At 36.3% G+C, this 27,379-nt stretch overlaps 1 protein-coding gene across 5 annotated transcripts in view; it reads right to left on the bottom strand.

Annotated features, from left to right (window-relative positions):
• The window catches only part of PRKX (protein kinase cAMP-dependent X-linked catalytic subunit), a 197,740-nt gene that overhangs the window by 74,294 nt on the left and 96,067 nt on the right, over positions 1-27,379 (bottom strand). For all 5 annotated transcript variants that reach the window (XM_056807225.1, XM_056807224.1, XM_056807228.1 and 2 more), the window contains exon 2: positions 15,790-15,958. In XM_056807225.1, the coding sequence (XP_056663203.1) occupies positions 15,790-15,958 (169 nt within the window). The remainder of the gene's footprint in view (positions 1-15,789; positions 15,959-27,379) is intronic.

The following is a 27,379-nucleotide window of genomic DNA, read 5'->3' on the forward strand; positions in this document are numbered from 1 at the left end:
TTCCTCACACTCCCCAACCCAGCCTCTCTAATGTCTCATGGGAACTCTAGTCTAATTTCTCCCATTCTCTGCTTGATCCTTAGATGCCTTTGTATCACTTAGAGTTCATCACTTCACAATCCCTAGTCTCACCATAGGGTCAGGAAGTAGTTGGCTACTGTTCCTTTATACATTGTTTTTCATCAAGCCATGTCAGGAATTCATGGATTGCAGGGATGAAGGGAAAGAGGGATATGAGAAAGGTGTTCTTGACATGTTTTTCAATTTACTGAAAGAATCAACATACTCTGCCATCTGTAATTAGATAAAGTGAACAGATCACTACTATCCCTTTACTCATCTTACTAGCAACATTACACTTGTTTGTGCAGAGGCAGAGAATATCTTGTTATACTTTTTTAAAGTATTAAAACTGCAAGAATACTTTTCTATTTTTAATATTGCAAGCACATCATCTTTCAGCAATTTTATAAGCTTTTGTCGGCAAGTCTAAAACATTGATCAATATAAATAACACTTTCTATGGAAGAAATAATTTCTAGTTTCATGTTATAAACACAAGAATTCTGGCAATAAAGCCAGTTTATAAAACAGGGTACTTCTTTAATACAGTGTTATGTTTCTAACTATCTGCCTATTGTGCAAAGTAAAAACAAGGTTTTTCAATATAACTTGCCACCAGCAAGACTTTGATGCTTGTCTAAATGAGCAAGCTATATTCAAATGTTAATAGTTTCATTTGCTATGAATATTGTTAACAAACAAGGAAGATATAAGCCTAAAAAAAGGCCATTCTAGTTTTTCCTGATCTTTGTAATGTGGAGACAATTATGTGCGTATTGTGGAAGAATATATTCTACTTTTTTCTACGGTTAAAAACAATGCTGGATTCTAATAGTTAGGCTTTACACGATACCTCTGGGGCAAAAAAGAGAAAATGGACAAGGGTGAAGAATCTTAAAGGGAACATTAGTGAAAGAAAACATGGGTGTGGGTTAGAAGTATAGAATTACAGGGTTATAAAGCTTTTCAGATTCAAAGAATAACAGGAGTATTTGATTCCCAATAATGATACTGAATCAAATTGTAGACACAAGTCTTAAACTCAGAACCAATAAAGGAAAGGGCAGTGGTCTTGTAGTCTAATGTATTGGATAGGAATTGTAGCTCTGTCCCTGGACCTTGAATAAGACAATTAATTTTCATGAATCTCTGTTTCCCAATCTATTAAATATAGATAATAGATGCCCTGGCTGGCTACCTAGCAAGATTATTGGGAAACAAATGAGATGAATGCACATGAGAGAGTGTTTTATAGCAATTTATAAATGCTGTTTTATTGTTTTTTATTAATTATTATTATTAATTAAATAAATAATTAGATGTTGTTGATATTTATTATTATTTTAAAACTATTGGTACATGTAGCCAAGGGATTCTAGTTCTGACTCTGGCACTAACTGTGTGATCTGGGCTAATTTATAATGGCAGTGAACCTCACTTTCCTCACCTATAAATGAGAGGGTTAACCTGAAAAATCTGAGGTCCCCTATACTCTAAAATTATATGACTCTCACTTCCCCTATAAATTAAATCATGCCACTCAAAACTCATTTATAGTTGTGACTGATAGTGCTGTTTTATCTCTATTTTTAATATTTTATTTTGGTGAGGTAGGTAATGTCAACATGGAAATCTAGAGATCCCCAGTTTATTTAGTTGGAGTATAGGAACCCCAGGTTTTGACTTTCTCACGGGAGAGTTTCCCCCTGAGGGAAGGTCCCTCTTCACCAGACAGTGAATTTCCTGGTAGTTTGGGTGGGAACAGCAAATCCCATCCAATGTTAAACATCCCTTTTGTCCCAATGGTTTCTTCCCCCTAGGCTAAAGTCCATGACCAAGGTGACCCAGCCCTAGGCTGAGTCTTTCCCTTTTGTGTCCATTGTGGGGCCCCAGCCCCTCACTATTATTCCTGTCTGGAACTTCTCATTTTCCTTTCCCACCATTGTAAAGTCAATCAACTGTCTCTCTAATCCTAAAGCCCCCAGGTCATCTAGAGTGGTACATAGGTTCCCCAAGTTCTTTTGTTCCTCGGAGTCCATCCTGAGTCCGTGGCACTCCCAGGGGCTGGTGACCAGAGCGTCTTGACTCCTGTGCAGTCTTGGAAATCAGCTCTGTTGTCGTAGTAGCAGCGCTAACCCCTTTTCCCTTGATTAAAGAGTGATTTTGACCATTTAATAGTTCTGTGTTTTTCCTAGTTGACATTAATATATAATGTATATATATGGCTTCTCTAATGGGAGGAGGAGAGGAAGGGAGAAATTCAATTGGATATTTTAATGTAACAAACTAATAAAGAATTGTTTAAATCACTATAGCAGATCAGGGAAGGATGGATTGGAGCAAGGAAAATCTTGAGGCAGAAGAGCCTACAGGAAAAAACAAATAATAATTCCTACTTGAAAGGCACTTATATTCTAACAGGGGAGAAAAAATTATATACACAAATATATATATATATATACATATATACATACACACATCATGTGTATATATATATATGTATATATACACAGAAAGCACACACAAAGAAACACACATATAAAGTAGTTAAATATAAAAGGTAGTTTAAAAGGGATGGCACTAGCAATGTGGAGGATCAGAAAGAAGGTTTGTGCAAAAAATGGTACCTAAACTGCATCTTAAAGGAAAAGACAGGCTGTATAAGATAGAAGTAAGGAGGGAGGGAGACTGTGCATGTGAGACCATCAATATGAGAACATGGAGATGGAAGATAAAGTGACATGGACAAGGAAAAGAGAGAAGACATTTTGATTGCATATTGGAATGTTGTAGGGGAAGTAATAACCATTGAGGATGGAAATAAAGCTGAGACCAGGTTGTATTGGGTCAAAATAGATGATTTTTTTTAGGTTACTTATAACGCTGATTTTCTTTCAGTTAAAAAAGATGAAGTGAAAGTTAGGCAAAGTCGGGGAAAATCCAAATGCCTAATATTTTAAGAGTTTAAAAGCATAATGTAAACATCATGTACCAATTTATGAATTCACAGTAGCATCAAAAGATAACATTCTGCAAAAGGAGGCATCAGTAGAGAGAGTAAATTAAGAACAAAAAAAATTTAAACTAGAAATCATGAGATTATCAGTTTTAGAAGTTGAGAGGGGCAATTAATATTACAAGATTAAAGATGATAAATTTAAACAAAATTAAAACTAAATACCTTGACATATATTTTATTGCCAGAAAAATAGGATGAAAAATTTAAATTGTGTAGGCATCTGCTGGAGCCTTTCTTTCAAAAAAGAAACACTCTTGCCTTAATGACAATTTTAACTTTCAAAAGTTAAAAGAACTGAAAATGAGAAAATATATTCTAGATATGATCCTGTCCAATGAGGTAGGAGTTGTTTGGTAAGATGAAAATCATGGGAACCTTGGTTGGAAGAAGCAAACTTTCCTTCCAAGAATTTGTAGCAAAAGAGAAAAAAGTTGTGACTTATCCGACACCCTTTAAATTTTGGAGGAACAGACTTCAGAGTTAAAATTAAAAATAAATAGAATTCTATAATAAACATTCTATAGGAGAGGTTACCCCATGTAATGATGGAAAGAGAACCATTGGGGAGATTGGAATGTTGAGAGCTCTACAGGTGCATGAGGCAATCCCCGCAATGGTTCTCATTCCTATTCTCCATCATTATACCCATGACTGACCATAAGCTTTTGAGAAGTTAAAAAAAAGGAAAAAGAAATAATTCTGATGAGGTACCAAAAAAAAAGAGGTTAACTTGGAAATTTGACAGGTTAAAACACCGGGCCAAATGCAATGAAATTAATTTCAATATGCACAAATGTAAAGTGGTAAATGAGTTAAAAAAGTAAACTTTATATAAAATAACAGAGACATGGCTAGACATTTGTCTAGGAAAAAAAGGAAGAACAAACCTGATGGTTTAAGTGGGCTGGATGATGAACAGTGTGACAAAATGAATTGGGTAATAACAGATAAGACAACCATATCATATGAAGAAAGTCATGTTGTCCAAGTATAGGAAAGCTCCACTGAATCACTATATTATGAACTAGTCAGAACTTATTCAAAGCATTGTACTCATTTCTACATTCTATATTTTAGAAAACATACTGATGACGTGGCCCATATCCAGAGAAGAACAATTAGAATGGTAAAAAGCCTGGAGTTCAAGTCACATGAAGACTGTTCTAAAGAATTAGAGATGGTTTAGCTTGGAGAAAAGAAGATAAAAGATGAGGGGGATGATAGCTATCTTCAAGAATCTGAGGGTTGATTTGTGGAAGAATTACATTCACCCTATCTTCTGTCCACAAGGGCTCACCCAGAAGTTGAAAACAGACACATTTAGGACTTATGATAAAAAAAAATTTCCAAGAATTAGAGCTACTCATAAGAGAGATGGGTTATTTCAAGAGTTATTGAGTCTCCCCTCACTTGAGGTCTTAAAGGAAAATATAAGTAAAAAAACTTTAAGGTTTGGAAAGGCAACACTGAATAGTTTACTGTTCAAAGTGGAAGACAGGGAGTCAAAACACGTAGTTTTAAAATCATTATTAGCTCTGGAATGAATAAGAAGCAAGTCTTTTCTGACTTCAGTTTCCTCATTTTAAAATGAGGATGATAAGTTATTTGCCTTTAAGGCAAAGGCCTTAAGTCAGGAAGACTCCTCTTTCTGAGTTCAAATCTGACCTCAGACCCTTACTAGGTTGGTGACTCTGGGCACGTCGCTTAACCCTGTTTGCCTCCATTCCTTCATCTCTAAAAGGAGCTGAAGAAGTAAATGTCAAACCACTCCAGTATCTCTGCCAAGAAAACCACAAATAGGATCACAGAGCCAGACCCAAATGAAACAAATGAACAACAACAATAAAGTTACATGTATATGATCCCCTACAATCCTTAAATCAGTAAAGTTCTGAAATCAGAAGGAACCGTTTTACATGTTGGCTTCAGGTGGTCCCATTGAAATCTGAAATTTAAATTTGGTAGTTCTGTTAAGTATGCCAATTCTTTTGTAGTTCCTGTGTGACTCATAAATACCTGATTACTACTCAAGTGGCAAGAATTCAAGTGTTTGCAGAGTTTAGATAGTCTGAATATTCGTACTGAGCTCATTTTAATTTGGAATTCATAGGCTCTAGATTTCAGCTGATTTGAAACTAAGCAGTCACTAAAATAAGATAATTCAGTTATCCAAAGTGGCACTTGGCAAAAACTAAAAATGTAATATTCATAGTGTCAACATGGAAATATAGAGATCCCCAGTTTATTTAGTTTGAGTGTAGAAACCCCAGGTTTTGACCTTGTCACAGGAGAGGTTTCCCCCTGAGGGAAGGTCCCACTTCACCAGACAATAGACATCCACTTCAGCTTTGGTGCAGTAGATAGTCCATCAGTCTTGCAAGCTGAAGGTCCAGAGGAGGGTGTGATATACTGGGAAAGTCTTCTGGAGACAAAAGAGCTACTTGACTTCAGATGAGATCTGTCTCCCCACCTGAAGTGTGACAAGGTCAAAACCTGGGGTTTCTACATTCAAACTAAATAAACTGGGGATCTCTATATTTCCGTGTTGACAATAGGTTCAAAAGACATTTTGAAATTAATTTTCAATAAAAATTAATTACTAGGATTAATAGCAGTTAATACCTCAGCATAAGATACTCCAATCAATCAGGCAAAACATGAAGGTAGGCTCAATGGCATGCCATAGAAGATGAATGGCTTCCAGAGCAAATTGAAACTCCCTTACACACATAGGTAGAACTAAAATACTCATTGAAGAGAATCTAATCTGCACTCTAGCAATCATTTCATAATTCATGCTGAAATCTAGTCTACTTCACCAATCTCCAGCAATGTACCAATATATTTTTCCTATGTTTATTCTATGACAACCAAGATAAATTAGTTAAGATAACAATATTTACCAAATACTATTACTCTGTAGAACTGGCTATCTCAAGATACACTGAGTTCTCAATGGTGAGAAGTATTCAAGTAGAGGCCAGAAGACCTTTTGACTGAGTTTCTGTAAAGAGAATTTTTGCATCAGGTAAGATGATGGTCAAGATTGTTTGTTAGGATCCATTTAACTCTAAAATTCTATATTGGCATGGCATTCATCAGGGAGATTATCATAGGGAGTAAAAGATGCATCTTTCTTTCTGCCCCTGGAAGTCTCACAAAGTTCCTTGCCTGATCACATAACTATTCCCCCACCCCCCCTTTTTTTTTTAAACAAATAAACTACCTCCAGCTTCCTGGGAAACTCTAGACTAGATCACTTTCCACATTAAATGCTACGGAAGCTAAACAGAAAGGATAATAATTCTTTTTCCAATTACCTTTTTAAAAGAGAGTAGGATAAATACCGGTTAGCTACTTCCCCAGAGCAAAATTTCATTTAACCTAAAGCAGGCATGTGACTGTTTCCTCAAAAGATATCATGAGGCCAATTTCTCAGAGGGAAGACAATGACTGACAGCTTATTTTTTTTTAACATTAGAACGAACATTCAAGCATATCAACTAAAATCAAACATTTTTATTCTCTCTTTAATCCTTTGTGTTATGATTTTTTAAAAATCTGTCAATTCATACAGCTTGGTCCCTTCAGATATATATTTTTAATCCTTACCTTCTATCTTAGAATAGCTATTTAAGTATTGTTACTTGAGGCAGAAAAGCAGTAAGGTTTAAGCAAATGGAGGTAAGTGACTTGCAGAGCAAATCTAAACCTCCTTTATACAGTCAATCAAATACAGCTAGACAGTGTCTAAGGTCAAATTTGAACCCAGGACCTCCTATCTCCAAGACTGGCTGGATCCAAAATCCAACTAGCTATCTTCCTTGATGAATTCTTAAATTCCAATTCTTTAACCAACAATTTAGCAGAAAGACAGCAGTTCTGGGGTCTAGTTTAAATCATGGTACTTTATAGATTAGATCAAGTAATTCTGGGTTTTGCTCCTGCAGAAAGCGCCAAACTGGTGCTAAATTAATTTAGCCTTCAAGGTAATCATCCCCTATGGAAAATGGTAAAAGGTTTATGTGTCAGAGAAATGAAGGAAAGGAAAAAGAAGAGGCAGAAATGTGCATTGCAGGTCCAGAGACTGCTTAATCTTCATCACAGTAATGTCACGAGATCCCAAACTGTTTAATCTCACCATTATTTAGAGCTAGATGAAAAGAATTAGTTCAAGCAAACTTGTCTTCTTTCCTGTTTTTTAATTAATCAAATAACCACTGTAATCAAGTCACCTACTCAAACTGCTGAGTAGAAAGAAGGCATCTGGGATTCTTTGCCTAAGCTACAACAAGCTCTAGCACTGATAAAGTTAGGAGTAGAAATAGCTGTAAAAGGACAGTCTGTACTCCATATCTCATCATCTGCTAAAAACACAGAATTAAAATGCTATTTTAGGTTGGTTTGGAGATTTTTATCTACTGATAAAGCATTATCTTTCTTTGCCTAGAACTGAAGACACCTGACAAGTGGATGTTTGAAATGCAAGGAAGTCAATAAAGTATGCATCTTTGCTCCAACAAAGAACATGTTTAAATCATCTGCCTTAAATAGTTATTGGTAAGTTGCTATGATTGTCTTTCTTACGATTCAGAAAATTCTCATTTATATGGCAAGATATATAAAGGCCAATAAAGATACATTTCTAAGTCTCATTTAGTTGTTCAAGAGATTATCAAATGAAGACCAAAAACAAAATATCTGCTTCTTGAAAAATATTAATGAAAAGCAAGATTCCTTTGGGTAGCATAGAGTGGCATAAACCTTAAATAGGAAGAATCTACAAGTACACAAAATGATCATAAAAAATAAAAATGGGCTTGAGTGAGTTTTCTTCCTATCTCCCATAAAAGGAATGAACAGTATTTTCTTCCCCATAGATCTCCAAAGTTTGTGCATTATCATAATCCAGAAGAGGAGACTAAAGTAACTTGAAAATGACACCAAATCTTCACCTTCCAAAGAATGATTTAAGAAAAAGAAAGATTTAGCATTACTTTCCTTTAATAACTGGGTATGTGTGTCAATCAAATCGGAGACTGCAGTGGACTTTAACCCAGAAAAAATGAAGGGCAGAATAAGATGCAATTCCTACTACTCCACCTCCTACAAACATGGCAAGACATTCTGTAGTAAAGGCATGGGGGGACAGAGAGAGAGTGCTTGCAAGAACCAAGGCTGGAGACCTAGCTCTAGCTGTCAATCAGAGAAGGTTCCAATGGAATGTTCCCAGGAGAGGCATTTGGGGGTTTGCTGGCCACACGGAGAAGAGAAACTTGCCTTTTGGACTTTGTTTCTGTCTCTGACTCTGGGCAGTTGAAGCTGATAAGGAAAAGAAACTTGGCTTTTGAGTTGGTGGTCTATTTGAGAGTTGAGCTGGCCAGGAGAAACTTAGAGACTTTGAACTTTGTTTTTCTCTGGGGTTGAAGCTGAGAAAGGAGACAAGCTAGGCTGATTTTGTGAAGAAGAAAAGATTTCGAACTGCTGTTGTCCTCCATCTCCCTAACTGTCTAAGAGTCACCGTTTGCAACTGGACTACTTTTCTCAATCCTTCATTTAGATTAGGGACTTCCTCATCCCTCTTACCTCAGTTTCCCATCCTGTTATCCCAATAAACCCCTTGATTTGAAAAAGGAAAGGAAAAGAATATCTTTATAGTTTACTCAAGTGGGGAGGGAAGGAGCCAAAGGCTTCAAGAAGAACTGGGTGGAGAGAGTTGGTTAAGGGAGGGAGTGAGGGAGGAAGGAGGTTAGGAAATAGATTGATCCATCAGCCATCAGTAGGGATCAATAGGCAGATCCCCAGAGCAAACCCCAGAGCAGTCCCTTGTATACCAGTATCCCTGTGTGGCATCCCTCAGCATTTCTCATCACTATCTCCATTACAAATAAGCAGCCTCGGGTTCTTGTAGCAGATCTCTCTAGTCACAGCCAGTCAGAGAACAGCAGTCATTACAACAAGAAACAGTTTCCCTCAGTTTACCTTCTCTATTTCAAGAAGCAATAGTTTCCTTCAGCTTACTTATTCTATTTCAATTCCTAGGACAGAATTAGGAAATTTTATGTATGCTGTGCAGAATTCTTTGTTTTCTTAAAGAGAATCCTGAGGATGGATGACTACATCAAGGGTGCTCTCTCTGGACACTCTGCCAAGTGCAGCTGACTACTTCTTCCTTCCTCCTGATTCTTAATATCTTGTGATCAAGTTTATGTGAAATGCCTAAATTATTTCAGAGATTTTTTAAGTCTATAACAATACCATATTGCAAATGACAAGATGGAAATTCTACTCTACCCTTGTCAGTGGTTAAGAGCCAAAAGAAGGTCAGAGGAACAGGCCACTATTTTTTTCAGGGGTCCAGGAACCTTTGAGACACTTAAAAGCTATGCTCAGAGACAGGAAGAGATCAGAGAAGGGGAAGAGAAAAACAAACCACAACAAAATTCAACAGATGCATACACTTTAAGAAGGGTGGGGTAACAAATTTTAAAAATAAGCTGGATTTCATCTAGAAAAAGGTCTTTATGTAAAAACAGAACTTGTAATAAAATTCTCTAAATTTGCATAATGACAGATAGCTAACACTATAGTTCTTCAAAAAAATAATTTGTAAAAATTGACACCTTATTTTCATGTGAGCACTAGCAGGTATCTTATATACAACTTATATTTTCATTTGTATAAATCCATGTAGGCCTCTAGAATACCATTTCTTAAATATTTATCACAATGTCAAAATTAAGACATCCAGGAAACACCATTATCATCAGATAAGATTTAGTCTGTTAGCACACACATCCTATATAGGAAACTTTTGGGACAACCAAATCTTCAATTAAATGATCATATTGAACTCTGAAAACTATTTATTACCTTGTTTTGTTTTTCAGTAATTGGTTTTGTAGGGCAGCTGGTGGCTTAGTGGATTGAAAGACAGACACAGAGATGGGAAGGTCCCCTGTTCAAATCTGTCCTCTGACACTTCCTAGTTGTATAATCCTGAGCAAGTCACTTAACCCCCCCAATACCCAGCCCTTACTACTCTTCAGTCTTGGAACCAACACACGGTACTGATTCTAATTTTTTTTTAAACCCTTAACCTTACATCCCAATACTGTGTATTGGTTCTAGGGCAGAATAATGGTAAGGGCTAGGCAATGGGGGTTAAGTGACTTGCCCAGGATCACACAGCAAGGAAGTATCTGAGATCACATTTGTACCCAGGACCTCCTGTCTCTGGGCCTGGCTCTCAATCCACTAAGCCACCTACTTGCCCCCAGACACAGTATTGATTCTAAGATGAAAGGTATGGGTTTAAAAAAATAATAATAATAATTGGTTTTTAAATTGCCCACATTTTCCCCTATATTCACCCTTCCCAACACAGAACTTCCCTTTATGCATTAGCTTCTAATTATATTATTGAAAAAAAGAATTCCCTTTTTCATCCTTAAATATCAGTGTGATAACTCCTACTTGGAGTCAGAAACCTTGGTTCAAATATCAATTCTTCTCTTTAAAGTTGTGTGATTCTAGGCACATCACTTAATCTTTCTCATTTTCTTCATCTATAAAATAAGGGTATTGGACCAAAGGGTTTTTCCAAGTTTCTTTTAGCTCTAAGTCAATGCTAATCAATGATTCAATGATCCAAGAAAACATATCACTTCTTTCTCACCCCAAATGCTTTCAATATGACTATTCAATATGTCTGTTACAAAGACTCTCCTAGGCGGAAATTTTTAGAACTTAGAGTGAAAACTCAACATAGTAAAATATGTCAAGATAATTTTGGAATAGAGATCTGATAAATCCATCCACATTTTTATAATAAATATGCCCCTATCAGTATTACCACAAAAATACATGCTGGAACTCCTCTATAACATGATCCTTCCAGCAGTTCACTACGGTTCTAGCTAAAATTTACATGAGAGACATTGTAGAACTCTAGTCCCTCTCCCAAGCGGCTACAGACATGCAACTTTCTCAAAGTAGAATTAATTCCTCATTAAGGAGGAGAATTTGAAGGCATTAATTTGCCATGTAATCTATAGGCCCAACTTCCAAAACTCAGCTTCCAAGGCCATTTCTCTGCAAAGAGTATAATAGGTGAATCGGAAGAACTCTACGGATCATCTTTCTTTCTGAAAGGAAGAACAAAGGAATTAAACTAAAAGCTTTTGTACAGAACATCAAGATAGCTAGGATAAAAAGGAAAGCTATCAAGGGGAAAAAAATTGTCAATTATCTCTGATAAGAGGCTGTTATACAAGATATATATTTGGACCAACTCTCTATATAATACCAATAGCCATCATTCCACAGTGGAGAAGTGGTCAAAGGAAATGAAGTTTTCAAAAGGATTGCTAAACAATAACAATCACATGAAAGGATGTTTCTAATCACTAATAAGAAAAATGGTTAAAAAATTTTTTTGAGGTTTCAACTGAAGCCCAGAAAATTGATAAAGATGACCAAATGTAGAACTAGTCAATGTTGGAAGGCCTGTGAAAGGCCTAACACTCAGTGGGTGGAGCTGTGGATTGGTTTTACCATTCTGGAAAGCAATTTGTGAAAAAAGCCAATAAACTGCTCATACTCTTTAATTCACAGATCCTAAACTTCTCAATATATCCCTCATGTAAGTCCAAGATATAAAGATCCCATAGATGTCAAAATATTCATAGTCATACTCTTTGTGGTAGCAACATAAATAAGATGGGGGGCGGGGAAATACTGAAAAAGTGAGTTCCTATCATTTGGGGAGTGACTCAATAAATTCTAATATATGAACATAGTGAAATATTATGGTGTAGTAAGGAACAACTAACATGAGAAATAAGGAAACATGGGTGTTGTGGGGAAGACTATGTAATCAACTGATGTAATCAACAAGCACTTATGGATTACTGTGCTTGAGATTATAAGTGAAAGAATGAAACAATCTCTGCTCTCAATGAGCTTATAGTCTAATGGGAAAGAAAAAACACATAAAAGTATAAAAAACATATATGTACAAAATTAAATATAAAGCAAAGAAATATAAAGTAGTTAAAAACCAGGTAGTCTGGAAATGAGAGCATTTATAGTTGGGGGGAGGAGGGAGATGAGTAGTTTCATTTCTCTTGAAGTAAAAGTAGAATTCTACTAAATTGGAATAAATAAGGAGAATATTCCAGGGACAGTGAGGAGGCTATTACATGGAGACATGATTTAAAGTGTAGCATGTAAGGAACAAAAAAGAAGACCTAATTGACAGGATCACTAAACAGGATGTATGTGTGTTGGGGGGAAAAGGGTGGTTCTGAAGGACTTTAAAAGTTAAACAATTGTTTTTATCTTTTTCTAGAGGAAACAGGAAACCACTAAAGTCAATTGAGTAGGAGAGCCATGTGGTCAGATCTGCAAAGAAAGAAAATCACTTTGGTAGATCGGAGGATACAGGAGAATTGGGGGAGACTAACTTGGTAGACCAATTAGGAGGCAATAATCAAGGCAATAGATAATAAAGGTCTGAACTAAGGTTGGCAGCTGTGTCAGTGAAATAGAAGGAGCTGAATGGCAGAAATGATGTGAAGAAAGGGATTGGATAACATGCTGGATGAATATATAGAGTGAAGAAAGGTTATGAGTTAAAAACAAGGCTTAGTGAGAAAATGAAAGAATAGTGGTACCTTTGATGATAATGTGGAAGTTCAGAAGAAGAAAGAAGATGGGGAATGATACTAAATTCTGCTTTGGTCGTATTTGAAATGTCCTCAAGAAATCCATTTTGAAGTGTTCAATAGGCAATTGATTGGTAGAGTAGCTCACGTAAGACACTAGGACTGAGAATGAAGGAAGTAGAACCAGGAAAACAACTTACACAGTGATTATAATAACGTATGCAGAAAAGCATACCAAAAGGAATGCTGTGTAATTATCATAATAAATGTTAGCTCCAAAGAAGAGAAAGAAATATAATTTCTCCTTTTGTTGGAGAGTTAAGGAACTATGAGTGTGAAATGATGGATATATAGAGAAAAATACTGTCAAGTTTGTTTTTGTTTTGGCTTAACTGTTTTTCCATATTTATAAAACAGGGTTAATGAAATGGCAGACTGGGGAGAGGGGTAGGTAGATGTGTAGGGGAATGACTGTGATTTTTTTTCAAAGTCAATAAAACTCAATTTAAAAATATTCTGTAATAATAAACTTCTAGTACATGTCTACATTTAGTAGATGCATTAATATGCAAAATATTTTATGGGATTTTTTTAAAGCTTACTTAACATAATGTTTCCTTTTAAATCTCTAAACTGGATTCTAAAGCACTCTATGATGGTGATTATTACAGAGCTAGTTTTTAAAAATTAAATGCCAACCAATCAGTCCATCTCTGGAGTACATGACAATAAAATGCTTGCTTTTATAGACATATGCTGAATCAAAATCAATAGAGAGAAATTAATAGATTAATCATCACCTTTAAAAACAAACTATTTTTGCCATGAGTGTTTAAATATTTTCTTCTAACTGATGTTAAAATTTCCTTGGATACTTCCAAACACAATTTTTCTCACTTTCAAACACAAGCTCCCCTTAGATTTTCTCAAAGTATAAAAGTAGAGTTTGTTTGGTGTTAGAAGTTTCTTTACAGTAGATAAGAAGGGAAACAACTCTCATACAGTCTCTATCTGACACAAAGTTTCCTGGTGTTCTTCCACACTCATCAGCTGACTTAAACATTTAATGAGTTCTTGCTATGTACATATATATATAAACATATATAACAGCACATCCACTCTAACCTATCTAGATGGATACTAAAAAGAAATTAATATTACATTCAAGTAGGAGTTATTGGAAAAGAAATTCCATTGCCCCCAAACAAAATTAAACAGGCAACTTTACAAATATAAGGACGAGATTTGTAAAATAATGGAATAAGAATCAAAGAGCATTGAAGCAAAGGGAACTAGAGGGTTTGAATAATTTTCCTATGTAACTTCGGTCAAGTCACTTAGCTACAAGACTTAGTTATACTTGGCCTCAGTTTCATCATCTGTAAAATGGGGGTTGTGGGGGATGGGGGGTGTTAAGTGGCCTTTTAAGTAGCTTCCAGTTTTAGATCTATGATCCTAAAGAATAAATGTAGAATATGTCCCTCTCTAACCTTCTTTCTCTTCTATATAGCACTCAAGTTTATTATCCTGGTAGTACTTAATACAGTCAGTCCTTTCTCTTCCATGTAGCATTGCACAACTCCCCCATGACCCATAATTTATGATTTATAGTCATCCAGTACCATCAACCTCTAAAGCTCCTAATAGTACCCATTAACCCATTATAGAATTTCTACAAAAGATTCAGTCTATTGTTTCCTCCTCTAATTAAATTTGCTTTTCCCAAAATGCAAAGGAATATTTTTTTAAAATCTTATTTAAATTATAATTTTTCTCTTTAATTACTAGTATTGCAACAAAATTGTTCTCAATTCTTTTTCATTATTAATGTACTAGAAATTAGCTACATCGTGTGTCAAATAAGATTTTACAAGTTAGCCTGGGAACTTAATCATTATTTTCTAATGCGTCTGTGTGTTCGGGGGTGAGATGCATTTCAAGTTACAAATCACTGATTTACCAAAAAATTTTAAAATATAGCCCTTTTACGGATTAAATATTAACTAAAGAGAGAACAAAGTTCTAGGTATAACATGGGCAATCTAGAACTAAAGTATTAATAAGGAAATGGAAATGTCATAAAGAAGACTTTAGATTAAACCCACAACATTAACAGTTTAAAAGAATAGCTAACTAGTATGAAACAAAGAACAACAAATAATGTGAATCTTTAATTTCTGATGGAAATTTTTGATGCAATAATTTCTCTATTACCCAGTCATGTTTTAGAGCAATGGTCTAAGGGGAATCCAGAAACTGATGCATGAGTCTGGGCAATTCCCTTAAGCACTCACTGCTCCAGTTTCCATGACTCAAAATGGGGATTCCACCTACACTTACACACCTCACAAACATGCACTATATAGCTCCATGAAGGAAAAGTACTACACAGTCACATTAACTCTTGATTATTGCTGCCAGCAGAAACAAGCATTAATACAGATAACCAGTATCTTAGCTACTTCAGAAGTTTATATCAGGGAGTTGAGCCTTGGCTTTCAATAAATTATAAGTTATGAAAACAAGCCCAGAAGAATAAAGCTATAAAGTACATGTAATTTATTTGCTTTGGTCATTATATATATTGGGGAGACAATTGGATTGGGAGCCAAGAAAATGGTATCTTTGCTACTAACTTAAGAGATGACTTTGAGCAAGTCATCTTATTTGTCTGATGAAGGGAATGAACAAGATAAGTGGATCTTTTAAAATTAGTTTAACATTGTGATTGTAATTAAATCCAGCTGAGGAAGAGATAAATTCCCTCTGGCAGCCTCTAAAAACAGTACCATGACCCCAGACTGCAGTAGGCAGTAAGTATTTGGGGTCTAGATTATGATGGTCTGGATGTTATTTCTAAGACTTATTTTATTTCTATTATTATTATTATTATTATTATAGTAAATAGTTAGGATTCACATGTGTACTGTAAATCTTTCCATAGAATACAATTATTAACAGACGAAACACACACAAAATCCCTAAAAGGGGACATATGTACACACTGCACACACACCCTAAAAGGGAAAAAAGACTTACAATCTGATCAGAAATGGATGACTGACTTCTTTCAGAACTGACTTTTCATTGTGTACGTGCTGCTCTTGCTTTAGCCGAATGACATCCGGAATGCTCATTACCTTCAATGCAAAATAATGCTTGGCTGTTCTTTCTTTGACTAGGTGAACTCGCCCAAAGGTACCTGTGCCTATAAATTTAAGAACAATAACAAAAAAAAATCATTAATTTTTTTACATTCAAGAAAAATACGTTTTTGAAAGAAATAAGTCTATCATTATTACTATCATACATTGAGAGCCTACTTTAAAAAAAAAAATCAGAAATATCTAGGTAGTTCAGTGAACTGGGCCGAGTCCAAAAGACCTAGATTCAAATCTCGCCTTAGACACTTCCAAGCTGTGTGCAAGTCACTTAACTCCCACTGCCTAGCCCTTGCTGCTCTTCTGTTTTGGAATTAATACAAAGACAAAAGATGAGGGTTTAAACAAATAAATTGACTTTAAAGATTCTTTGAGAAAGTAAGGGGATGCTTTTATTACTGTTCACCTGGAGTTCTCCAAAAGAAATATAGCAGGGGGCAGCTGGGTAGCTCAGTGAACTGAGAGCCAGGCCCAGACAGGAGGTCTTAGGTTCAAATGTGAGTGACCTCAGACACTTCCTAGCTGTGTGACCCTGGGCAAGTCATTTGACCCCCATTGCCTATCCCTTACCACTCTTCTGCCATGGAACCAATATACAGTATTAATTCTAAGACAGAAGGTAAGGGTTAAAAAAAAAAGAAAGAAATATAGGAGAGTACTATTTTGGTCAGCTATTTTGCCAACTGATCATGACAGCATAAAAATTCCTAAAAAGTGGAAAGGGCACTTATATATTCCTTTCAACAATCCCCTTCAACATACTTTTCAAAGTTTTAAATACAAAGGAACATTGTGTTGAAAGCATATAAAATATCTTATGGAATTAGATGACATAGAATCATCATAGAATCAAAGATTTAAAACTAGAAGGTACCCTTAAAGGCCATCAAATACAGCTCTTACATTTTACAAATGAGTAAACTAGTACAGAGAAGTTTAAGCAACTTGCTCTGGGTCACAAAGCTAGTGAATGCCTAAATCTTCCAGGGTCCTGTTCACTTCAGATGAAGTTGAATTGGCTAAATTCTAAGGGTAGCCATTAGTTTCCCACTTTAACCAGGAAAAGGTTAAAAAAGAAAGTGTTCAAGGGATCTGTCCTTAGCTTTGTATTTTTTTATTTTTATAAATACATTTGATGTAGACAAAATAGCAAGTTTACCAAATGTGCCAATAATGCAAACTTGAGGACTACTAACAGAAATAATTGAATCCACAAAAAGAATATTGAGCTAGATGTATAAAAAAAGCATCTTAACAGGGACAAATGGCAAGTCATATCTGTCTTGATATAGTCAAGATGGGACAGAAATAATATAGTTTATTTGAAAAATATTTTTAACACTTCATTGGACTGCAAGCTCACTAATGTATGACAACATCTGAAATGTCTAGTTATAACTGCCACAGTTTAAAGAAAGATAATGATAACATGGAGAGTATTCAAAAGGAGGTATGACAGATGTTTGAGGAGGTGTGGAAAAATCAAGACACTTAGACAATGTTGGGGGAACTGTAAACTAATCCAAACATTTTGAAGAGCAATCTGGAATTATGCTCAAAGTGTTATAAAACTGTGTATACCCTTTGACTCAGAAATACCAATATTAGATTTCTTTCTTAAGATAGTCAGGAGAAAAGGAAAAGAACCTATATGTTCTAAAATATTTACAGCAGCTCTGTGGTATCAAAGGACTGGACATTTAAGGGATGTCCATCATTTGGGGAATGGTTAAACAATCTGTGTCATATGACTGTGATACTTTGCTGTAAGACATGACAATCTGGTTAATTTCTTAAAAACACTGAAAGACCTACATAAAATTATGAGAAAAAAAAAAGAATCAAGAGAACTAATATACAGCAACAGAAATATTGTGACAAATAGTTGGCATCTGTATGTCTCCAGAGAAAGAACTGATAACTAGAAACAAGCAAGACATCGTTTTACATATCTATTTTTTTAAGGAAAAGGGAACTGAGTATGATAGTTGTCTTCAAATGTTTACAAGGCTGTCTTGTGGAAGAGGGATTAAACTTGCTTTGCAAATGAGAGCAATGGGTGGAAACTATAAAGAAGCAAATTTAACTTTGAATTAAGAAAAGCTTCGTAAAAAGTAAAACTATCTAAAAGTGGAATGAGCTAAAAGGATGCAATCTTTCAGAAAAAGCTGTAAACTCCGTAACCCTGTTTTCTCATCTTTCATCATAAGTTCTTGCAATATAGCTTCCAACACCACAACTCAACTGATTTCTTCCTTGCTAAATGCAATGATCTCTCAGTCTTAATACTTCTTGACATCTTCATATTGTTAACTATCTCCTATTACTAAGTATTCTATCTTGCCTGGGTCTTCATGACTAATTTTCTTATTGGTTGCCAAGACGGAGCCTTTTTCATGTCCTGCCTCCTAGTTGTGGGTATACCCTGGTTCTCTCTCTCTAATCTATACTCTCTTGATGATTTCATCAGCTCTCATCAATTCATATGTCATTTCTAGATTATATTTTTTACATATTTACATATTTGCATAACTAGCCCTCATTGGTCTCCTGAAATGAGAGTGGAAAAACATTGCAAGTCATGAGACTTACTATTTGTGCAGTCATATTTACTTTACATTATTAGACACAAGTTTCTTCATTTTACAAATGAAGATACTGTACTAGATAACCTTAAAGTCCAAAACAAACAAAAAAATTAACCCTCCTCTTAACTTCCCTAATTCTGTTGAGAGCACCACAATTCTTCCAATCACCCAAGTTTTCATGCTAAAAGCTATACTTGACTCTTCACTCTACCCTCATATCCAATAATTTGTCAAATTTCATCGTCTTTCTCAGCTTTTGTTGTATTGTCTCCTTCACCCTGATCATACCGTATCTACTGTCTAAACCATCTAAACCTCTTCCCCTGCCTATTTCAATACCTTCCAGATTAGTTTTCCTGAATTCATTCTTCCCTTTTCTAGACAGCTCCCAATTCCTTTTCTAGACAGCTCTAAAACCCAGGCTTAAACTTGTCACTTCTCCTCCTTAAGAAATTTTAGGGAGTCTCCATTGCCCTTAGTATAAAATAGAAATTTCCCTGTTTGATACACAAACCCCCTCACAATCTGGCTCCAAAATGTGTTTAGGTATCATAACTCCTTTACCTATGCTAAGATCCTTTCAACCTGGTCTAACTGCTGTTCTCATACATGACCCAGTGGTAGAACACCACTCTATACCTCTGCACAGCCTATATCCCTTGCCTAGAACATACTCACTCTTTACTAAGACTAAGTTTCCTTCAAGGCTCAGCTTAAGTACAAATTCTTTCAACAGATTTTTCAATTCATCCTTAGTTATAAGACAATTCCCCCCATCACGGTGTATATATTTCATATTTACTTAACTGTGAAGCATTTGGATTCTCCCAGGAAAATTTAACTTTCTTGCAGGCAGGGATTGTCTCCTTTTTGTCTTTCCTGGCACTATTTTATTCAGTCATTTTTCAGTCATGTCTGACTCTTCATGACCCTATTTGGGGTTTTCATAGAAAATATTAAAGTGGCTTGTCATTTCCTTCTTCAGCTCATTTTATAGTTGAGGAAAATGAGGCAGAGGGAAGTGGCTTGTCCAAGGTCAAACAGCCAATAAGTGTCTGAGGCTGTATTCAAATTTGGGTCTTCCTGACCCCAGGCCTAGCACAATACCTTGCACTTAGAAAATTAAAATTCCTTGTATCATTGTTAGAGTCAGTCTCCCATCATTGGGTATCTTCAATTGGAAATGGCTATATGTCTTACACAAATCTTTTACCAGATATAGTTTAGACTTATAGAGCCACTGATGTCCTTTCCAACTCTTAAAATTCTATGATTCTGAAACATCTGACTTACCTAAAACCTAAAACTTATTTGTGTTTACCACATCATCTAAAACTTATGCAGTTTAACCAAAACATTTTTAAATAATGACAATTAAAGCACTTTTCAATCATGATTGAAATCAACTTCAGTTACCATATGCAATGTATTGAAATGAATACTTAAAACTTCCTTATAATACTACAGAAATTAATTGCGAACAGCAAGTTTTTTAATTTGAACAGGTTTTTTTTCTTTTTTTTTAACTGAGAGGAAAGAGGAATGAAAACAAGACTCATGAGAGAGGGATTCAAAAAAGAGGAGGAACATTTCCTGAGTATCTCCTTCCAGTGTCTACTACCTTCACTCGCCTCTTCTTGCTTTTCACAATTCTTCCACAGACACAAAGAATGTCTGTGGTAGAAGAGATCTTGGAATTCATCTAATCCAAATGCTGAATATGAGGAAACTGAAGCCTAGATGGGGAACTGATTTGATCCAGGTCACATGTCAAGTTTATGGCACAGCACGAAAATTTAAACCCAAGCCTCTGGACCCCAAATCCTATATATTTTCCCTGAAATGAAGTTGCTTAATATACTAGAAAAATAAATAAATAAAATAAACATTTTCTTTTGAAAGCATAAGTGCTTTAAAAGCTTTGGGTTACTTCTACTTTCTCAAACTCACTTGAGTACCACAGAAATCAAAACCTATTGGCAGTTTCCATTTAAAAGTCTTTCCCCAACAAAACAGTATAAAAGATTAGCATATCTACAAGGAATTACACCTTAATTCCTCTGGTTCCAACTAGAAGTACAGGTTCTCTAACAATGAGAGGGTTGTCCTCCTAAGCTATTAAAATAAGTGTTCAAATCCTGCTTTTTAGAAGACTTTTAGCTACAGCCAGATGCCCTCATCACAGAACTAGCTCTCTGAATGACATCCATCTTTCTTTCTTTCCTTTTTTTTAATAGCTTTATCTAGGCTGAAATTCAGGTAGATCTGCAGCAAAGAGGAGGCACCTTATTCTCTCCCATACACACCCTAACCACCACCCCCCTAACACTCCAGTCAGACATGAAGGTTTCTACTGGCATTGAAAACCTCATATCAGGAGTTAATGTAGGAAGCTTTGTTGGGAAGATTTCTGAAATGTGTACCAATACTTGTTAAATGGAGGTTTATCCATAACTCTCTGTGTGGTTTTTAAAAAGCATGATTCCAAAAAAAAAAAAGACATAAAAGGCTCATTAAATTATATGCAATCTAAGCCAAAAAAAACCTTGTCACTGCATAGCATGCATCCTAGATTTGGGGGAGAAAAAAAAAAACCAGGCTTCCATGGCTTCAAAGAAAAGACTCATAAGGTTCTTGTGACTTCAAATTCAATAAAACTAGGTAGTCATAGTCCATGTTCTCAAGAATGACATTCTGGTCAAATTATTTGCGAAAAGGAGGGTTGTTTTTACCCCGGGGGGGGGGGGGGGGTTGGGGGTTAATTGATTTCAGGTTTCAAGTGGTTTGTGGATTTGGATGGTGAAAATCTCTAGTTTTATTCTGGGAAAGTTTTTATAGACTTTCCCAGACTTCCAAAAGGGTCCATGGCACAAAAAATAATTACAAACTCCTGATCTAGAAGGTATGGGGCTAGATACAGTATAATTGAATGTTTGAATAACCAAATACAAAGACTGGCTGAATAATCTTTGGCTAATGGCTATTAACCTAAAGGGAAATATCTAGTGAAGTGGCCCTCAGTCCTCTCCTTCATCAATTGACTTGCTCTCTAACAACATGGATAAGAGTATCTGGACCTAACAAGCTCTTTTCAGACTGAAATGATGAGTTAAATCTAATATGAGGAAATAGGGATGAATTGAGACATAAACTTAAAGAGTTTACAAATTAATTGCAAGGGGCAAGCTAGGCAAAAAGAATCAAGACAATCTCTGCTCAAATCTGGTCTGGAACACTTCCTAGTTCTCTGACCCTGGGTAAGTCACATAACCCCAATTGCCTAGCCCTTACCACTACTCTGCCTTGGAATCAATACTTAGAATTAATTTTGAGACATAAGGTAAGAAGGTAAAAAAAAAATCAATTGCAAATGGAGGGTATATGGGTAGACAAGTGAATATGAAAAAACATCTCGTTAGACTGTTAAAGCTCTGCTCAAGCTCAATATTAGTCAAGAGCATGACAAAAAAAAAAACGAATACGATCACACATTGTATCTAAAACAGAGGAAATAATAGTCTTGCTGCTTAGACTTTTTTTTTTATTAATGTGGTAAAGGCTCTTTTATTTCATTCTCACGAGAATGGGAACTCATGAGCAGTATCAGCAAGCAAGTATGGGAGCACACAGGCTCCCTTTATTAACATCAGTCCCTCCCCTCATTCACTATTGGCTGGTTTCTAGAATTATAATTTATCCAGTTGAAAGAAATGGAATTTAAAATCCTAATTATTCACATTAAAGTAAAGCAACTTCACCTGTAAGCCTCTGGCTAAACTTTCAAGTATTCTTCATCATGTCCTGCTGACTTGAATGTAGGGAAAAGGAGCTTAAGCAAGGAACATGAAACTTAACTCAATTTTTTTTTCTTCTTACTCCATTATGTGGGCTTGTGAGAGTAGTCCACCCTTTTGTCAGGATCTGTTCCTCACATTTACAAAAATAGAAACTTCCAAGATTAATAGAAGAGAAAACAGAATATCTAAATAAACCTATTCTAGATAAAGAAGTTGGCTGCTCAGACTTTTAAAACAGGGCTTTCCTGGTAGGACTTCAAATGGATCCCACATTTCTAAATAGGGAAATATATGAAAATAATAAGCCTGATTCTTACTGAATGCAACTAAATTTAGCAGGAAGAGTCTCTTTGATGATAATGAGAAAATTATTATTAGATGGGAGGAATATTGGAAATAGATTTTGTCAGATCAGTTTTTCCTATAAACTAGGGTTGCTTCTTGGATTGTAGAAGATAGGGTCATAATCAGACTTTTAGTTTCCATCTAACAGATTTATATTATTAAATGGGGTAAAAATGTAAGAAAAAGGAAGATCACACATTATGCTCCCCCTCTCATTTGTGTGGCTGTGCAATGTCTGGATTAAATACTTGGAGTATACTATCACTTTACCTCCATCTCTTAAATCTCTCACCTCAAATATTCATTTTCCTGATTTCTATCAAAGCTAGTTAGTGTCTTCCATGATTTTTGTATTTATTTTGTGTATTTATATATATACATATATATATATACATACATATATACACTTCTATATAGGTAAGAGTACCAACATAGCATCAGAAAGCTGGCCTCAAAGTTAAATCTACTAATCTTAACCCTAAAACAATACTGTATCTAGACAGTTCTCTAACTAGCAAAGAAAGTGTTACTCAGAGTACAGGGAGTTTGCTCAGCAGGAAATTTTCCATACCAATGAAATCACAGGTCTAATCATAATCCTTAGGGGAGACAACTATCTCCTCAGATAAAAAATGTAAACTCCTTGAAGTCAGGGAGTTGTCTTTGTATCCTAGGTGGCTAGGAGTGCTTACCACAAAACAGGTAGCTAAACATGTTTGTGGATTAACTGGCCATTCTGGACAAAGATTCTATCTTCCTCTAAGGAAGTATCTTTTCTTTTATTAAACTACTTAAAATGAAGCTGAGACTCAACATCAATGAAATAAGCCTATGGTGAGAATCGATATGTTCACAGTTAAAGAATATTTTAGTGTGTACGTATTCTCACTGATTTCATCAAAACATTATTAATAACTAGCATCTGTCTACACAGCCATGAGAAGGATATAACTTTAGTATACAACCTCTCATTTTACAATAGGGAAATTTAAGTGATTTGTTTAAGGTTTTAAAAGGCAAACAAAATTGCTCTCAAGTCTTATTATTCTTTTTCCAAACCATAAATTTAGTAGCTTTTTCTTCTAATTTTATTTGTATTCATTTCCCCAAGCCCATACTTCTGAATACTTAACAAGTTAGGCTATACTACTAATAATATAAAATTTAAAAATTCATATGACCCGAAACAAATTGAGTTGATTATGTTATTAAATTAGGTTAAAGGGTAGGTTAGGGGAAGGGAAGAGAAGACTGAGATACATATCTTTGCCTTGGAGGTTTTGTGTTCTGGAGCTTTATCTTTCATTCTGCTGGACAACACCTTTTTTTCTCTCTTTTTAGAAGAAAGAATAGACATTCCGACAAATATTTTATTTCTATTTTATTTGAGAGCCAATTTAATTTTTATACACTCATACCTGTTTTCCTCGGTAGAAACCTAAATGGATAATATTGGTTCTTTTTATATAACCCTGTTTAGTTAAGGTAATATAAATATGATTCCAATTATCTTTACAAATGAAGAAACTGAGGCTGCGGGAGGGTAAGGGAATTAAGCCCAAGATCAAAGTCCCAGATACAAAAGCTAAACATGTGTCTATTGACTCAAACTCCCATATTCTTTCAAGTATAGATAGATAGATAGATAATATATGTACATATAGATATACACACACATATACATATATAGTGCTTTATGATTTAGAAAGCACTTTTATGTGTTATCTCACTTGATTTTTACAACAGCCCTATATGAGAGGATCTATTATTATCACCATTTTACAAATGACAAAACTAAGATAGGCAAAGGTTAAATGATTTGTTTAGGGACAGCACAGCTAGTGTCTTAGGCAGGAGGGAGAATCTGATCATTCTGAATCCAATTGCAATACTATCTACTATACCACCTAGCTGATCATAGCACAAGTATATAAAAGCAGGCTACAGGATTTCTGAATTTCACGGAAAAAATTCTTCCAGCTCTCACCTCTACTCAATGCCAAGCGGTCAACAAATATTAAGTGCTTATTATGTGCCATGACCTATGGCTGAGGCTGAAGATCAAGGAAAAACAAAATTGTTCTTGAGGAGCTCATATTCTAAAAGGGGAAACAACATGCAAAAAATTATGTGTACCCAAGATAAAGAGAGGACAAATTGGATATAATTACAGAATGAGACAGAATTATTTGATAGGTAGAGAGGTTTGCCTTTACAAGGAGCAAGGGTCACCTTTTCATAGGAGACATGGATGAAAGAGGATATTTAAGGAAGTGAAGGAAGATATTAAGTGAAGGAAGATATTTAAAAGAGATGGGAGCCAAGGGAAGCTTGCTTAGGAATGAAAGGGTCTGAAAAAAGTCACGTTGGTGAATGGAAGAGGAAATTTATTAGGGAATATTAGGGAAAATTAGGGAATCTCTAAAATATTGCCTCATTTAGGTCCAGCTGGTATTATATGATATAAATATGTAGTAGACTCAATTAGCACAATTTCATAATTTACTGCAATTCTATTCAGTAGCAAATGACAGTGTAGGCAGTGGATGACAGAATTAATCCAAAATTGGAGCTTTACAGGGCAAGACTGAAAAATGGATCAAGGTACAAAGTCATTGAGCAAAGGACATAGGGTAGTGTTAAACTGGTTTGCCAAGGGAAAGGGAAAAGAACAAAGCCATTTCAGGGATGATAGTAGTGTAGCGGTAGTCTCTTGGTGACCGAGAATGACAATTGTCTTTGTGCATTATCATCTATTGATGTACCCTCATGTGGCTTTGAAGTCCAAAGGCTGAGGCGCAGAGTTTGTGGCACATGGGGCATGGGACGCCAGTTGTTATGGGAGGTGCGGTTGTGGCCTGGTGTCGGCGTTCACGCGCAGCGGCAAGACGTCGACGTCGCTCATCTTCAAAGGTGGTGGCGGCATGGTGAATGTGGGTTCGCCAGCTGCTTCTGTCAGAGGCAGCGAGTTCTAGTTGCTTTAGTGTAATGCCAGCCCACTTCAAGTTTGACTTTAGCTGATCCTTGAATCTTTTCTTTGGTCGGCCTTGTTTCCTGAGTCCAGCTGACAGTTCACCATAGAATACCTGTCCTGGATAATAAAGTGGAGAAGTTCCATGGAGACTGGAACAACCTCCAGGAAGTGATGCAGAGCGAGAGGAGCAGAACTAGGAGAACATTGTACACAGAGACTGATACACTGTGGTATAATCGAACGTAATGGACTTCTCCATTAGTGGCGGTGTAATGTCCCTGAACAACTTGCAGGGATCCAGGAGAAAAAAACACCATTCATAAGCAAAGGATAAACTATGGGAGTGGAAACATCGAGAAAAAGCAACTGCCTGAATACAGAGGTTGAGGGGACATGACAGAGGATAGACTCTAAATGAACACTCTAATGCAAATACTATCAACAAAGCAATGGGTTCAAATCAAGAAAACATCTAATGCCCAGTGGACTTACGCATCGGCTATGGGGGGTGGGGGGGGGGGAGGAAAAGAAAATGATCTATGTCTTTAACGAATAATGCTTGGAAATGATCAAATAAAATATATTAAAAAAAAAAAAAGAATACCTGTCCTGGTATTCGCTTTGGGTCCATGCGGATGACGTGTCCAGACCATCGTAGCTGGGTTTTGAGGACAACGACTTCGATGCTGGTGGAGTTGGCTCTGTCGAGGACTTCCAGATTGATGATTCGGTCCTGCCATCGGATCCTCATCATTGACCGGAGGGAGCGTTAGTGGAATTGCTCCAGCTATTTCATGTGCTTCCAGTACAGTGTCCATGCAGCCGTACAGGAGCGAGCTGAGGACCACTGCATTATACACTTTGAGCTTCGTCGCAGTGAATACACCTCTGTGTTGGAGGACTTTGGAGGGCAGCCACCTGAGTGCCTGGCTGGCCTTTGTGGATCCTGGCATTCATCTCGTGGTCTAGGGACCCGTCGTTGGCAATGGTGCTGCCCAGGTACTTGAAAGTGTTGACGTTAGAAAGCTGCGTGCCGTCGATTGTAATGCATGGCTGGTTCGTTGGCCTCCCTGGTGCAGGTTGGAACAGCACCTCTGTTTTGCTGAGGCTGATAGTCAGGCCAAACAGTTTTGTTGCTGTAGAGAACCTGTCCACAATGGTTTGAAGATGATTTTCTTGGTGGGCCATGAGAGCACAGTCATTTGGGAAGAGAGCTTCTAGGATGAGTCTCTCTATTGTCTTTGTTTTTGCAATCAGGAGGCGAAGGTCAAATAGTGAGCCATCCAGTCGGTATTTGATGTAGATGCCCAGGTCTAGATCCATCACAGCATGTCGAAATACTTGGGTGAAGTATAGGTTGAATAGTACTGGAGTGAGGACACAGCCTTGTTTCACGCCATTGGAGATGTTGAAGTGATCGGAAGTCTCTCTACCAGATAGGACTTCCCCTGTCATGTCAACATGAAAGAGCTGGATCAGTTTGACGAATTTTGCTGGGCAACCGAGCTTGCTAAGGATCACCCACAATGCGTCCCTGTTCACTGTGTTGAATGCCTTTGTCAGGTCTATGAAAACAATGTAGAGACTCAGGTTCTGCTCAAGGCATTTTTCCTGCATTTGCCTCACCGTGAAGACCATGTCGATGGTGCTACGATCTGGTCGGAAGCCATGTTGTGATTCAGGCAGGTTCTGCTCTGAAACAGATGACAGGAGTCTGTTGAGTATAACATGGGCGAGAATCTTTCCAGCAGTGGAGAGTAGTAA

This window comes from Monodelphis domestica, chromosome 8, assembly GCF_027887165.1.
Source record: "Monodelphis domestica isolate mMonDom1 chromosome 8, mMonDom1.pri, whole genome shotgun sequence".
Taxonomy (NCBI): domain Eukaryota; kingdom Metazoa; phylum Chordata; class Mammalia; order Didelphimorphia; family Didelphidae; genus Monodelphis; species Monodelphis domestica.